Here is a 17,633-nt window from a genome sequence, read left to right on the forward strand (position 1 = left end):
CCCGGCCCGGCCTTCTTATATGTTGTCGCATTAAAACGGCAGGTTATTCGATAAAAACTAACTGGCATGCAGAAAACGCTGTCAGAATCACACTGTCCTCTTCATCTTTTATGCGGTTAGTCACATCCACTTCTGGCTGTAATTCTCTGCTTGTTCGTCCAAGGTTGTTTATATTTCACATTTGACTAAGGTCTAGGTCAATGGGAGACTTTAAACTCGACCTCATGACACGACATTTTGCACAAATATAAACGCTTGAAAGCAGAAACAGGCATTAAAGGACCAGGTGAGACAAAATTACATCTGCTGCTGTTTTTTACTCACTGGGTGACTTCTTGTCGCTCGGGACCATGGTCTCGGGTGATTCATAGAGTCAAAAATACTATACAGGCTACAAGAAAAAAATAATAATCTTCATTGCTCCTGTGTGACGATTGGCTACATTTAGGCTTTATGAAACAAAAGCATTTGACGTGAAATGATTGTTTATTCATCCGCTGCGTAAAACATATTCTGGATAAGTAATATGAATAAATCGTGGCTGAAATCAGTGTGAGCAAGGGTTTAGAGAGCAACATCTGTTCAGTTAAAGTATGAATCTTGTCTCATGGTGGAATGTATCTGATACCCTTAGATTTAACATGCTGTCTTTCAATAGACATTCTTAGTTTAAAATAAATATATGGAAATAGTAAAATAATCAAATCACAACTTGTTTTCAAAAACATCTTTTTATTGACATCTTCAAAAGACCAGTTTTGTATTCGACTCTTTCCGAGCCAATGGTAAACTTGACAAAAAAAGCAAATCCATCATGTTACCCTCTTACTTCAATTACTACTGTGCTGAGCTGTATGAAGGTGTGTACCTTTGTGTCTTTTCCCTCTGAATGTGCCAGCAAAGCAATGTATCTCAGTCAATGGAAATGTTGCATTCATCTTTTCATGTATTTATGGCTATATTTAGATTGCACAGTCAAGGAAAAAATAATCTTGATTATTAAGTTTTAAAGCAAAACGTTTAAAAACTTTCATCCTCTTGTGTAGATTCATGACTTTTCAATGTTCACAAATTCAACCAGTTCCCATCAAAATCACATTTTCTCTTTGTAAGGCTTTCATTTTCAGTACAAGTGCGAAGATTCTGCAGTAAACACATTTAACAGATTTGATTCCCCCTAGAAAAGTGGTTTCAAACTCAATTCCTAAAGAGCCGCAGTTCTGCATAGTTTAGCTCTAACCACCTTTTTCATGAGAATACAGTCGACTTCAAAATTTGGCATATTGTTAATTTGCTCATTTTAAATGGAACATTTTTATTCATAAATGTAAATGGGCTGTAAAAAACCTAATCTTACTCACTTTAAAATAGAAGTAGGTCATTACCTATACACAATAAAAGAAACAAAAAATACCAAGGCAAAAAGAACTTTATTATTTTCACGCCTGAAGTTTTGTTTTTAGAATAATTTTATTTCTTATTTTCTTCTTATATTGCATTTGATTGGATGTTAATATAATGTTGTTATTGCCTTTGTATGTTCTGTGTTCTAAAATTGCAATAAAAAAGGTATAATTGAAACTTCCAGGCAGAAACTATGCAGAACACTGGCCCTCCAGGACTGAGTTTGGACCCCTGCCCTAGAGTATCAAGCCAAACACTCTCTCAGTTTTGTAAGCTCTCAAACCTCACCTTTCTTAAACAGCTGACTTATAAAAAAAATCTCTCTCCAAAACATTGAAAAAGGCAAAAAGAACAGTCACAAACAACCACAACTCACACAAGCCATATATAAACATTATGTTGAACGGAATGTATGTCCATAGGTTTTTGGAATGCATGTTTGAGGAGTGCACATTGTGCAACTGTGCTTTGCCAGGTTATACAGCTGTACACTGACATGTGCATGCTGACAAGAATCTCTCACATGCTTATATTTTAAACTTCTAAACCTCTATGCAATATTAACAGTCTATCAGCCATGTTTGCTGAGAAGCAGTGTCTCCATGGAAGCTCTGAATTCTTCACAGTATCATAGTCTCGCCTTCAAAAACATCTACACCAAACATCTGACGCACTTGTGAATTTGACACCTATGGAGCAAAAGTGTGTGCACAGTGAGCAGGGGTTAGTGTGCATCCTGGTTTCTATATGTGTACTGGTAGGACACTGCAGTCCGTTTCTCTGTTAGGTGTGGCTTATTAAACACGTCCCTGAGGCCTCAATACCACAGACACCAAATGACGACCTCATAATGCAATGTAAATAGATTTAATCATACCGCAATTCTTTAAACAAAAGAAAGGCTTCCAAAACTAGTAAGTACCTGCTTGATTTTCAATACTATGAACACAACGGTTCCAAGAAATTAGCTTAGGCCACACGTCCCACAGCACTGCTGTTAAATAAAGACTTTGTACCTGAACAGCACCAGCACAGCAGATCCACTGCTGCCTTCATCGACATCATCATCCATTCAGTCACTCTTTTATATCATCATCTTATTGCTTAAATCAAACTGCATCAAAGTCACAGTGCTGAAAGTCTGTAGGATTCTGCATCTGGAGATTCATCAGATGCTCAAGATACAGGATGTCCATGTAAATTCTATGTAACAAACATCATGAACATTATCCCGTAAGTAAGGCAAATACAAACAAAACAATTACTTGTCAGAGCCTTTAAACATTTTCAGACAATAAATATTAAGTGTGTGAAAGACTTCAGTTCAGTCTGGCATATTTATGTTGTCTATATCTGATATTCCTGGCATAGTAGACATCCTGAATGAAGCTTCTAGACATTGGAAATGTTTTGTGAGACATCTCGTGCCTGCCTAATACCATAGAGCCACTTAATGACACGGGCATTCCTCTCGATGACGGAGATGCCGTAGGGAACCCGCTCACTGGGTTTGATAGGCCCCATATCGTCATCTTCATCATCCTCTTCCTCTCCTCGCTGTCCATCCCCGCACTCTGAGCTAGGCGTACTGACACTGCGGAGCTTTGAGACTGAAACAATGTCCGAATTTGCCCGGGCAAAACACTCCACACCACCCATTCCATCCACCTCATCTGGGTCCAGCCCACAGTAATTAAAGAACCGCTCCAGGTCAGCTGTGGCCCGAGAGTAACGATCACTTAAGTCTGATTTGGAACGGTGGAGGGAGGGGTGTTTCCGGGTTGAACCTGGACGTGAGCCTCGTGAGCTGGCTGAAGACAGGCGAGTAAAAGCAGGGGAAGGTGGGGGTATAATGCCCGGGCGCAGAAGTCGTGGGCTGGAAGGTATACAGGGGGATGGAGGGTGAGCTGCCGAAGGTTGCTGCTGAACAGGTGTGGGAGGTGCCTGTGGCTGGGCTACCTGTGGTTGGGTCTGCCGAGGTTTGGGCTGTAGAGGCATTCTTTGAGGTTTTCTGATTTCCGCTTGAGGTCGCACATCCACCCGTCGTACAGTTACAGAGTTGGGTGGACCATAACTACCTTGTGGTACCAGTCGGGGAGCTCTAGCTGGGACAGGAGGCGGCCTTCGGCTAGGCTCTGCAGGTGAGGGTTGATTGTTAAGAGGAGAAGATGTGCGAGAGGAGTTAGGTGTTGAGGCAAGATGTGCTTTGAAATTGATGCAGTGCTGCAGTTCTGCAGATTGTCCACTACCAACGCTCTGACCACCAGAAGAGGGAGAGGAGGCTGTAGGAGAAGGAGAGGAAGGAATGGAAGAGGATGCAAGTGGCCCATCGCAAACATTGATTAGATTATTGAGTACTTCCAGGTTGAGTTGCGGCCCTCTGCTCATGCCATGATCTGGTCCTCCATTCTCTGTATCCAGTACCCGTCGGGTAATCTTCCTTGCTGGTGGAGTATTTATTCTGCATTGCATTAACATGCTTGGTGATAATAGCGGTTTGCGGATTATTGGGGGCTTCACAGGTTCTTGTCTAGTAAGTGCTACTTGCTGGCTCTTTACGTACTTGGCCTTGTCTGCTTCCAGGCGCTCAACTGCACTAAGCTTCCGAGTTCCTGTCTCTGGTAGTCTGCGAAAGTAGCCCGGGCCTTTGTTGAGGATACGGAAAGGCATGGCAGAGGTGAAGGGACCCCCCGTCAGACGTCCATCTGTGGGACGAAGGGTCTCCACTGGCATGATGGGTAGCAGTGGGATTAATTTAAGAGGTGAAATGAAGGCTAAGGGTCAAAGTTTTTCTTGCTTTTATGAAAGCCTTGCAGTCCCAAGAAAGACTTTTGTTTTCACAGGTCTCTTTATTCCTGCTCTTTTGTGTTTTAAGCTCTTTTTCCCCACCTTTAAGGGCCCCTTTAACTTTCTTACCAGTCCGAACACTCCTGCTGCTGTTACTTCACTCTTTTTTGTGGGGCAGCCTCTTGCTTCTATTATCTGTGCTCTCCCGAGTCCGGCTCATTGAATAGAGGCCCGTGGGATGGGGTCATAAAGGGTCGCATTCCACATCAGTCCGGCTGAGTGACCCACCAGGATGGGGCAGATCCTGAAGTGAGCTTCTTACAGCTGAAAGGTTAGCGGAATAGTTTTTGTGAAACACAGTGGCTCAGTCCTATCCCGTCAGACTCTGGATGCCTCCAACTTGTAAAACACTCCTTAAAAACCAGAGCCTTTTTTTGCAATCCTGGACTCTTTTCCTGGAGGAAGAAGAGAAAGAAAGAGATGCTGTCAGACATGGATAAGCAAAAAGAGGACCTCCTCTCGCTCACTCTACTCCACACATCTAACAAATACTGGAGTGAATGGGGGCAGACGTTTGGTTTAAATGCACCGTCTGACCCCTCCCACTCCACTCTTAAAGCCTCCAGATGCTGCATGTGTGAGCAACCAATCTGGAAAGAGGAAAAGGGTTCCAAGCACAAGAGGAGGAGAAACCAGCAACTGATCTCTGATTGGCTGAAGGTTAGAACTCCGACCAATTGCACCCTTCCCCCACTCACAACAAACACTCCTACTGAATTTTCATTCAAATGTGATTCTTTGAAAAGAAACAAGAAAGAAAAGAGCATAGCGAAAGAACAGCTGCAATCTTTTACATTCAGTTGCATCAAACAGTGCCTTTTTATGAAAATATTTAAATGTCCTCCTCCTTTCCATTTGTCCAGTGTTCGAGAGCACACAAGGCTGCTTAGTGTATTGTATCTACAAAAGTACATTATATGCAGATTATCATATATTATTTTCTGGTCTGAGACAAGAGCCAAGCCAAGGCTCATTTAAATCTGTCTGAAACACTCGTGAGCATCCCCACAGCTTGAATGCCACACAATGCATACAGTCTTTTTTACCTTCACTTAAGAGAACTTCTTTTAAGTCTGTGCTGGCTCAAAATGAATCTCTTCTTCAATTCTTTTTTTCATCACAACTTCTGATGTTTTCATATTCTCTTGATCCTCAGTGTCAGGGGAGTGAAGTCAATTTCTTTTTCTTTTACTATTCTCCTTTTCATTACTACGTTAAAGGTTTGGATTACATCATTAAGAACGCTGAGAGGCTTGTTCCTTGCCATTCCAAGCCATCCTCATCCTCCTTATATTCGTATACACATTTTTAATTAATCTTTTTATAGCATGACTTTGTGTCTAGGCCCTCATCCCCGTTACACTCCCTCTCCCCTACTTTCACTAATAAGATAGAAAAGACTCAGTACAACAGTAAAACATATTCTCTAACCAAGCAATAGTTCAGGCAAAAATCTAAATATAATCTTAAACCCTAATTACAGAACAGAATGTACAGCCTTCAAAAAAAGACTCTATCCTTACAGACATTCGCCTGAAAGGCTGAACAATAAAAAGCCTCAATTGCTTAAATGAGCTCCTTGATTTGCACTGCAATTATTTCCTACATCATATCAAAACTGACCCCATTTAACTTTTTTATCATAAACATTTGGGTGATTAATATTTTTTCAGATACTACAATTGTGATTTTCATCCTAACCCTAATCAAAACATTTTAATAAGTTCTTCATCTGAAACAATCTTTCCTTTTCTACTGTCATCCCTTAAGACACTAATAGATAGTTTCATGTAGCTATTATTTGAACAATTTCAAATTAATTTGGACAGCAAATTTTTCACAATCCAATCCAATCTCAATGGATGAAGTCCAGCTCTGCTCCACACTATATTTTATTGATTCTGCAGAGTGATTTGCTTTGGATGCAGGATTAATGTTGCCACAGATTGTTCCATTGTGGTCTTTGCATGAATCAGACAGCTGAGAAGGGTTAAATGTTGGTTCACATTGGTCTGCGATAACTGAAAAATGTTTTGTTGTGGTGTTTTAATTATGAAAACCAAACTATTTAAACATGCTTGGGATGCCTCTATCTGTAATAGTGTCTTATGAGTAGCTTATAAGTAGAGTAATGCAATAAATGCTTATCTAGGTCAAATTCTGTAATACATTTAGATGATGATGAAGATGATGATGATAGTGATGAAAACACACTCACACATATACAGCTGTCTCTCGGTGACCAAGCTTTTAATAGTAACCACAGTTGCTCAGGACCCTGCCATGCTGAAAGGGGTGAGGCAGATCTAGTGTCCAAAAACCAAAGTGGATCATCATTCCATCCCTTCTACATCTCTGTATTCCCCAGCGCTAAACTGGCCTTTACCAGACACCAGCATGGAGGAAAGCTCTTCTACATAGACCATAGACCACAAGCACAAGGGCTTACATGGACGTATATAGATAACAATGAGAGCTTACAAAAATTCTTAGCTTGTTAAGTCATCAGAGCCCTCTCTGAAAACTATTTAACTACCTAAGGAATCAAAGAGATCAGCACATAAACAGCATACAGCAAATGTAGCAGCTCATGCTTAAATTATACACTAGATCAGGAGTGTAGAAACTTCAAGGCCAATAGACTGATTTCACGTGGCCGCCATTTTAAAGATGAAATCAAGGCAGTGGTGAGAAGAAACCCAGAAGTATCGCCTGAAGTCACGCAGGAACGTTGTGTACCTGGCTGTATATCTTATCAGCGAAGAGAAAGTGACACAAATTTCATAATTTCTTCCAGGTGACCTGATGGTCCATTCTGAATGGATAGTGAAATTAAAAAGGGATATTAGACCTAATTTTCAGCTCCTTAAGGAAAATGGCACCAGTTAGCTAATGTTGTCTTTTCCAAACACACATTTTAGATACCATTTATCAAATTTAAGTTAATAAACTGATTCTTTCACTATATTAGTCACAATACTGAATGTCGGTTCTGAAAAAAAAATGCCAATTTCCCGCTGACATTTAAGCACTGTTGAGTGCGTTCTTAAACACTGGCATAGCATTCGCCAGTGCTCAACAAAAATGACTGTGATTGGTCAGTTAAGTGCACTTCACAGATGTTTACCGAGTGCAAAAACAGACAAGCAATCAACTAATCTAGATGGCTTTAAAACGCTCCAGTGTCCCTGTATTTGTGTTTGCAGTCCCTCAAGAGTGATGAACTGATGACTTTCACGGCCACAGTCATTTCTGTTGAGCACTGGTGAATATTACCGTAAATCAGTGGTTTAAAAATGCGCTTAGCGGCGCTTAAATGTTAGCGAGAAATGAACGTACCGAGACAACACTATTACAGACAACAAGAGGGTGTGCTACAGAGAATTGCATTGTTTTATCGCTCACCGGGTTACATAGGTAGTAGCAGGTAAGTGTCAAATACATTTCAGGTGAAGAGACGTGCAAATACTTTATTCAAAAATAAGGGAATAATAATTCAATTCAAGTAGGCCTATTATAGCATATAAAATATAGTATTTCTGACATTTGAGGTATGAATTACAGCATCGCAATACTACTTGGTATCACAATACATCAGCTGGTATAGTATCGTCACATGAACTAATGGTATCACAACAACCCTAAATGTATCTACTAAAAGACTATATTACTAAATATTACTTTACATACTGTACTGTAAATAAATCACATGAATATTTTCATATTGGTCAATAATATTGCTAAAATAATTTAAAAACGAAATATATATAAATTTACACACATTTACACAGGTAAATAAATAGACTCAATGATGGGCTAAAAATCTGTGTGTTTTTGCATGCACAGATTCCGTGTGGGCCTACTAATAGGTTTCCTCAGCAGACCACAATAAGCAAGAGTTTGGTTCCTTGTGAACTGTAACTGACCAGCTGAGAACCATTGTTTACAGCAATGATCTGTCCAACGGGAGCAAAACTCAAGGTCATCTTACAGCACACAGTGATCACAAAACCATTAAAGTGTTTAGGTCTCATGTAAAATAAGATCCTCCAACAGAAGCAGACACATTCCAGACTGGAATGTGATGGCCACAAGAGCGATGGTGGCACGAACAGCTTTAGGCACAAACGTGGTGTGAACTGATTGAGATAACAGAAGTCTATCACCACTGAGCCAACTGGACCCACAACACTGAAGACATGGGGAGAGCCAGGAATACACACACTTAGAGCCACATACATAGACACACACCCACGTTAGACTGCCACAACCACAGACACATACAGGCATCTCCAAAACAAACCTTACTGGGCACAAAATTGAAGATCTGGTCTTGATTTCTGAGAGCTGATGTAATGTTCCCCACAGAGTTTAGTGGTAAAATGTACCGTTGGTTGAGTTACAAAAAACGTGAATGGAAAAATGTTCGCTAACGGCTTAAACACTCAAGCTAACAGTGATGTTTTTGTGGGTGTTTTTAAATTTGAATGGATTTGATTTCCAATGTTCGTTTTATTACTGTTTGAGGACACACTGTACACTAGATAGAGGAAAATGTGATGCAAATAAGCTAATCCTAAAAAACCATGGGTGAATCCACTGGGAGACGGCGGGCCGAGTGCTGCGGTGTACAGCTGTAGGGGGAGAGTAAAAATGACCTCACTAATTTTGGCTGAAAGAAACTCCACAATGTAATTAGAGGGGAATTCTGCGTGACTGCACGAGATCTGCTGCTTTAAGAATATCTATCAATTATGGTTGCGACAACAGGCCTGACATGACAGACACGTGAGAGGGGAAGATAAAAAAAGGCCAAGGATGAGAAAATTATAATATAGTGTAAAAATCTAGGGGGTTTATGGTAAAGATCTGCAAGTAAAAAAAAAAAAAAGATTTGTTACCAGTTCATATATTATTATTACGGCAGATGGGTGTGGAATAGTACTGTGCGATTAATCGAAATCGAATCGCAATCGCAATCTAAAATGTTGTGATAAGTTAATCGCAAGTGGCTGCAATATTAAATATATATGTATATACAGTTGAAGTCAGAATTATTAGCCCCCTGAATTATTAGACCGCTTGTTTATTTTTTCCCCAATTTCTGTTTAACGGAGAGAAGTTTTTTTCAACACATTTCTAAACATAATAGTCTTAATAACTTATTTCTAATAACTGATTTATTTTATCTTTGCCATGATGACAGTACACAATATTTGAATAGATATTTTTCAAGACACTTCTATACAGCTTAAAGTGACATTTAAAGGCTTATCTAGGTTAAATAGGTTAACTAGGTAGGTTAGGGTAAATAGGCAAGTTATTGTATAACAGTGGTTTGTTCTGTAGATTATCGATAAAAAATGTAGCTTAAAGAGGCTAATAATTTTGTCCTTAAAATGATGTTTAAAAAATTTAAAACTGCTTTTATTTTAGCCGAAATAAAACAAATAAGACTTTCTCCAGAAGAATAAATATTATCAGACATACTGTGAAAATTCCTTGCTCTGTTAAACATCATTTGGGAAATATTTTAAAAAGATGAAAAAAATTCGAAGGGGGCTAATAATTCTGACTTCAACTGTATGTAAACAAAAATAACGAATAACATCCCAGGTGAAGTGCTTTAAAACCAGCCCGCTATGCTTGATACATGGTATCGGTTGTCGGGAACTATGCCACATTACACGAGAATAAACGATTGATTCTTGTGTCACGATGTCCATTTGTCTTATAACTAGCCGATTGAGTGAGCACACTTTCGTTCTGCCCAGTCAGAATTGTGCAATTGAACTATGCCCACAATAAAAAAAAAAAAAAAAGAAACACAGGAAAGCGCTGACAAGAGGAATTATTGGGGCTGCTGCTTTATTGAACGAATTAATATCATAGAAAAACAGCATTTGTAATATGGGAATATTTTGGTTTCAAAGTCACAGAAACAGAACAAAAACAGGTCATTTTCAAAAGCTGTCGCAGAATTGTTGCCACGGCTTACAGATTATTAAGCTGAAGCTTGCATTAAATTAAGATCAGCTGTAAGCTTTTACTAAATCATAAATCAAATTGCAATTAGATATTTTCCCCAAATCGCACAGCCTGTGGAATCACAATAACAATCTGATGCTCCCATAATCTTTTCTGCTGCTTTCCAGGTTTTAATGGAATGGCCTATAATTGGACCAAATTTTTCATGAAATTTCTTGGATGTTTTAGTAAAGGGTAGATCCTGTAGACACAGTGGATGAACAATATTAGCTAATAAGGCCTGCCAAGGAACAGAGGAAAAAATAAAAATATTTAGAAGAATGTTGGAAACACTGACTTTCATAGAATTTGTTTCTCCTACTATGTTTGTCAAAGGTTTCCAACATTCTACAGTATATATCATCCTTGTAGAAACTAAATCAAACTGGTTTGGAACAAGTAAAGGATGAGTAAAGGATGACAGAGTTTTCATTTTATGCTGAACTATCACTTTAAAGCACTGTAGAAAAGCTGAATGTGAAATGATGTCTGCATGCAGACATGTTAAAGGCTTAATTACTGGAGAATGACAGCTCTAAATAGGTCAAAACCATCATTTCCTTCTCCGAGCAACCTGGATTTACTTTAAAACTGAATCACCTTTGACAGTTACACTCCTGTTCCTCAGGCTACATGCTATCCTTTAACATGCCAACATTCCAGGAAGTCTATGTGAATCCTCAGAGGTGTTAGGTAAGGACTGCGCACAGTAGATCTGACGTCACTATGAGTAACAGGGGATCTCAGGAATCTCTCCCAAATGTGAATATGAGACATTTAGCTGACAAAAGCGGAAGTTGTGTAAAGAAAATAGAGAAGGTATGTCAACGATGAATGCTCATCATTGACAAGCCCACTGACGTCTTTTCAGACTGCCGTTCTGCCCCTTTTCCACTTGGTAAGAGAAGATTGGTAACCTGACAGAGATTTCTCCCAAGGTTTTTTTTTCCACTTCCGTCAATTGGAAGAGCTTGATTTCTTGCCACTGTTGCCTCTGGCTTGCTTGGTAGGGGTTGGTGTAGCTTCTTTTTTTCAGTGGAATATTACTCAACATTGACATTCATATTAAGGGAACACTCCACTTTCTTGGTAAATAGGCTCATTTTGCAAGCCACCTAAAACAGTAAGATTTTCCCATATTCTATTTGGCTTATCTCCGGGTCTAGCACGAGCACTTTTAGCTTAGCATATACCATTGAATCAGACTAAACCATTACCATCTTGCTAAAAAAAAATAGTTTTGATAATTATCCTATTTAAAATTGGACTCTTCTGTAATTACATTGCTGCAGCCATGGTACGACAACAAAGTTTCTTGAATATTACACCTGAATGCTAGTATAGTTACTAGCCATATCAACCTAGAAAACAGCAACTTTTCACTTTTAGTTGGTCTTAGTACACAATACAGTTAAAGAATATTCAAACTTTTTGGATACATGGAGATTGGATGAATGGACTAAAAAATTATATATAAAAAACAACTGTTTAACCCTAGGAGACTAGGGGAAAAAGTGGAAGGTTCCTTTAAGCTAAGCTGAATTATTCTTAACCTAATCTTAACCAGCAAATACACAATCAAAAAATTAGTTTTGCTGTTTGTTAAATCTGCATATTTAAAATTAATTGAAGCAACACGACTCTCACATTTATTTTGGTGCAACTCAATAGTTTTAAGTTCAATCCACTTAAATGTGTAAAAATTATGGTTTAAAAAGTTAAATTAATCAGTTTCTGTTGGAACAACATAAAGGAACTGAGTGGATCGAACCCAGCATCTTTTACAGTGTACCACTGCTGTGCTGTCTGACTGATATTGGAACTGTGTGTCAATAGACAAAGGAGGATCCACATGCAGCTTTTATTAACAAAAAATAGTCATTTTGGCAATAGTCAAATACAGGAACAAACAGTAGCATACAGGTAATCCAATGACATAGTCAAAATCAGGTGAGTAATCGGTACAGGTGGCAAAGAATCAATAACGGAAAACTAGGTAAAGCTCAAACACGAATAGGATGACACTTTGTAATGCCACAATACAGTGAACTAGAGTCACCAAATGTTTGTGAGTGTGTGTGCTCTTTATATGGTCCATGTCTTGAGTAGCTCCCAGCAGGAGTGTGTTTGTAATTAACAGAGAACTGGAACAGGTGTGTGTGTGTGTGGTGCCTGAAGGGAGTTGTGGTTAATATAGTAGCATAATTGTAGTGCGAGTGAAAGTGAATGTTCTCTAGCAATCTATGAGGGTTAGATCTCTGGTGACTGTAACAGATATGCTGAAAATATTCCACAATCTGAAATATTGTTGTCTTTTTATTCTTTCTTTAATATAAAGCTGCTTTGACAACAATTGACATTGTAAAAAGCACTGCAGAAATAAAGATGAACGTGTGAATCAAACACAAGTAGTGACCATCCCTGGTGTAGAAAAGAGTCATATTCTTCAAGGCAAATGCTGATAAGGAGATTATTTTGGACAAGCAGTCATAAACTACTGTTGAACAACATGTTGTTATATATCCCCAGTGCTTTTATGTGACACTTCCTTATTGATTTATTGATAATGGCTTGTTCGGTGATATTAAAGTGATTTTGAGTGGCTGTGCCCTACAGATGAACCTCATTTGTGTGACCGCTCACTTAAATCTTTGACCTCTTGCACTATACTGTAGCTGTTAGGTGTAAGTACAAGCTAACTAGCATAATTCCCAAGGGTTTTCCCTGACGGCTTTTACTGCATTGACAGAGTCACACCTCTCCCTCAGCCCACCTCAGTGACTGCGATAAAGACGCCCCAGAGGACTCAAGCCTTTAGCCTGATAACCTTTCACACTGCCTCCATCCGTTACTACCACAAAGCTCTATCGGTGAAGGACAGCTGGCTATAAAGAGTTTTAAACAGGCTTCTTTTCTCAATGTGTGGTAACACAGCACAGCTGTTTACCCTCTGTCCACAGCAGGCCGGGATGACCTCTCAACACAACATCATTAGACAGAGCTGGTATTGTACTAAACGTCCCACAGATAGACCACGAAACAACTAACGCAGAATGTCTGAATGAGCCCTCAGGATTTTATCATCATTCATCTCCCATAAATAATTACATTCAGCATATGGATTTCCAAACAGATGTAAATACAGTTGCCCTCAGTGCCATTTCTCACATTCATGGTTTACCCAACAAAATTAGGGGCAACAGTTCTGTTGTTTTTTAATAATGTTAATAATATTATTATTAATAAATCAAGAATTACTACAGAATTCTAGACAGTTTACAATTACTAATAATCAATGCTTTCACATTCTAGTATTCAATTAATTTGTCAAATATTTCTTAAGGTAAATCAGATTTAAAAACCATGCTAAATCAGCATTATCCTCCGAAGATTGTGCAAAAACAATAAATAAAAAACACAATTTATCAGTGTAGGCCACAGTGTAATTTTAGTACCCCTGAGTAACTACCAAAGTAGTTTTTTTTTCTTTTTTATAAGTTTATCTGATGTGTTGTGATTTTATTAGGTCTATAAGGATTTTATTAGTTTGAAAATATACCAATCTTTTCTCCTCTAAAGGCTTATTATGCGGTATCTGTCGCCATCTTGTGGATGGACAATGTCCACCGCCTTTGCTCTGCTCAGTATGAGCAGATGTATGCTCTGCTCTGATGTATGCCGATGTGCTGTATCTCAGAAATTTAAATATTTAAAATAGACACTATCCTTATAAATGAACGGCAGTTGCAATCTCAACAACTACATTCTCGCCTGAAAAAGCCTTAAAAGTACATCATGTTGCCCAACAGATGCAATATTTGTCAAACTGTAGTGAGTTTTTTCATCTGCTGTCACTCTATGTGGGCGGAGTAGTAAAGAAGGGTGAATAGGCTGTACAAGTGCTGTTATTGCAGAATATCGCATGGCTGTAAGGCAATCTGATTCGAATACCAGACAGCACTGCTGTATAAATATATACACACATTTTGTGATGTTTCATTTAATATTTAGTACTCTGAAAACAGTTATTTACTAATATACATTTATAATTTTTTCCTGTAACATTAATATATATTGATTTTGTCTAAAAGCATATAATTCATATAGAAATTTAAAAAAGAAAATGAGAAGTGCCATCAGATTATGATTAAGTTATATTGATTAATTTTCCTGTTCCAAATACCAATTCATCATTAGCAGAAAAAAGTTGTCTAAAATAATAAAGATTATGTGTCTAAGAGACAAGAAACAAGCAGAAAATACACTCATCTTTCATGTTGACTATAATAAGATAATCAGATGAGACTTAAAAGTCCATCTGCCACCCTGAGAACATAAATTCCCCACATCTCCCTGCGTCCATTACTTCAAAACTTCAAATCAGAGGAACCAGATTAGATCAAATCAGATCCCTGGAGTTTTCAGATCAGGTTTGAGCTTTACAGCAGATCAAGACGTTCACGTGGCACAGACAGATGTATCTGACCCCAAAGGCCTGGGCGATCTGTCACTTACAAGACTATTAGTGATTTACCGTTTCCACCGGATAAAGCTCTGCAAGACCAGCTGCACATTCGAAGCATGACACTGAGGTGCCAGAGGTCACTTTAAACTCTCAATCCAATTTATTCACCTTGGCAACATTCTCTGTAAAAAACAGACATGGACATCTCTGTCATATTAATCAAGCCAAATGGCCCTATTAGCTTCTAATTATATCCACGGTAACCCTGTGCATGTCAGCCTCATCTCAGGAATTCATGTCCTCCAGCTCCTTTAAATGAACCCTGACCCCGTGGCCTGCCAAACTAACACTGAGAAATATCCCTCACACATTTCAAACACACTCACACCTGCGCAGAATTACTGCCTGCTAGCTGTCTGCCACACACTAGCATGCTAACAGACACACAAAAGCCTAACTGTACGTGTGGACGCAGCGTGTAATCACAGAGAGGAGATGGTTTTAGCGTCAGCAGCGCAGTCTGTTGTTGTTTTTACCATCTTCCACCGCAGCTACCAATTCCGCTTTCCCACAGTTTCCCCAAACACACACATTCGCCAAAACAAAGGAACAACAAACAGCTAGTATCTGCGTTTACGTTAACTAGCGCACAACCCAAACATGGTCTGCAAACGTATACAGCAGGGGTCACCTATTAACCCAGTTTGACCAATAACTAAGCCAGGAATGTTGGAGTTAATGGATCTCAGAGAGGGAGAGAGATAGGGATCTTGACCTGCAGACAATATGACACAGAAATACCTCACAGTTGTTATTACATGCACTGACTCAGTTCCTCATTTCTCAATTGCTTTTAGTTTGACACATTGTTGACGTTCATGCCAGGGATGCAGATATTTCATAGAGGTTAGCACGTTTTTTTTGTTGTTGTTTTTTTATGATTAACTGTCATTTAGTGCAAGTTACACTCTTAAAAACAAATAATTTCATTAACAGATGTAATAATTAGTTATCATTAGGCTCACATGAAATCTGCACACGCAAAAACATTTCCACAGATTTTTAGCCCATCATTGAGCCTATTTATTTATAGGGATTTCCCAATCAGGTTTTTTTACCCTCGAGTCTGAGTCATTTGATTTTGAGTATCTACCGGTACCAAAACCTGATCTGATACTTCTACAATACACGAAAATAATAAAGTAGAGCAAAGAAACAGATCCAAGATTTTCCCTATTTTTAATTTAATTCAACTTATTTTAATATTCAATAACTCAACAACAATAAATAACATCAATTCTTTACTTTTGGACTTTAGTGCAACAGTACATATAAAAAAAATACCAAGTTTACATATCTCTCGTGTTGCTATGGCAATGTTGTGGTCATTGAATATTATTCAATTTATAAAACCTCCAGACCGCAGACATACTCCTGCTTTCCTATTTAAGCTGCTTCCGTCTTCAACTTTGCCGGCATTTAACCAATAGAGTCTCTGCAACAAAGTGATGTGGGAGGTAACGTCTGATTCCGATTGAGTCTGAAATTGCATGATCGGCCCCGATTTCTGATCACCTGATCAGATCTGGATATCCCTATTTATTTACTTGTGTGCAAATTTATATTTATTCAATTTTTTATAATAATTATAGTATTATTATTGGCTAATATGAAAATATTCCTATGATTTATTTACAATACAGTTTATAAAGTAATAATTTCTGTCTTTTAGTAGGTATATTATATGAGAGACTTGCTTTGTTTACCAAATAAGTGGATTTAATTGGATTTGCATTGTAAACATTAAATAAAAGTTTAAAAACTATTATTTTTAATTTCATATATTAAGTTTTTAGTTATAATTCTGCATAAATCCGCTGATTTTTTACAAAATTCTTTACAGAAACAGCAAAAAATGTCCACAGATGTCTGGCTCTACTTATCACTATACAAATAAAATATTTGAATTATATTGCTGTGATGCCAAAACCATTTAAAACCATTTTATTTTTCTTTATTAGAGTATTTTATTTTACTAATATAATTTAATGGTTATCACCCAAAACATGAACATTTTATTGGAAATAGCTTTGCCTATGTTTACTTGTAGCATTTAAAAATACAGTATTTAACTAATATTGCATTATTTATTTTGATAAAATATAATTTAACGTCTGAAGTAAGACGTCTTTCTGAGACTTTTTAAACCAGTTTTAAGGTATTTTATATAAAAAAACAACTATAATTAAAAATAAACATTGGTTTGAAAAGATCTAACCTAAAAAATTACAACTATAAGCCATAAAAGGAAAATCATCTTCTCAACTAATTGATATCGTCATCTACTGTATAACAAATGAATGGCACAAAACAACTTTCATCAAAAAAAAAAAAAAAAAAAACAGAAACACAACCAAACAACAGAGCTCATAAATACAAAGTGACAGCCATCCACCGTTTTAAAGCAAGTAATAAAAATAAAAACTCCAAATGAGATGGGAAAATACCTGAAGTTTATCTATATTTAATGTCTCAAAACCTGAACTCAATCACCCTACACTCACACCATCCCATATAAACAACCATTACGTCCTACAAGGCAATCAGTCCAGTCCCAGCACGCTCAAATTAGACTAACTAGAGACTCACATCCTTTATAAATGAATGATGAAATGAGAGGACATGAGTTATACATGAGCTTCACTGTTCTTGCAATTACAGTGGTGAAAAAAGAAAAGTAAATGAGATAAAATGATTTAAAAAACTAACCAAAATCCTGTGTTCAACAAATCCCTCACACAGACACAGACAACACAAAACTAACTGCAGAAAGCTTGAAAATAATCCATTACTAGTCTATAAATCAATTGGATCATCTCTGCTGAGGGTT

At 37.9% G+C, this 17,633-nt stretch overlaps 1 protein-coding gene across 4 annotated transcripts in view; it reads right to left on the minus strand.

Moving 5' to 3' along the window:
* Window positions 1-715: 715 nt before the first annotated feature.
* The window catches only part of wu:fa11c10, a 31,167-nt gene continuing 14,249 nt past the window's right edge, over window positions 716-17,633 (minus strand). For 2 of the 4 annotated variants that reach the window (XM_003201185.7, XM_003201183.7), the window contains exon 2: window positions 716-4,646. In XM_003201185.7, the coding sequence (XP_003201233.1) occupies window positions 2,797-4,137 (1,341 nt within the window). In that variant the 5' untranslated portion in view covers window positions 4,138-4,646 and the 3' untranslated portion in view covers window positions 716-2,796. Of the gene's footprint in view, window positions 4,647-14,793; window positions 14,926-17,633 lie in introns of all 4 variants that reach the window. The other 2 variants (XM_073938791.1, XM_073938793.1) reach the window with 2 other exon arrangements.

Source organism: Danio rerio, chromosome 23, assembly GCF_049306965.1.
Source record: "Danio rerio strain Tuebingen ecotype United States chromosome 23, GRCz12tu, whole genome shotgun sequence".
Taxonomy (NCBI): domain Eukaryota; kingdom Metazoa; phylum Chordata; class Actinopteri; order Cypriniformes; family Danionidae; genus Danio; species Danio rerio.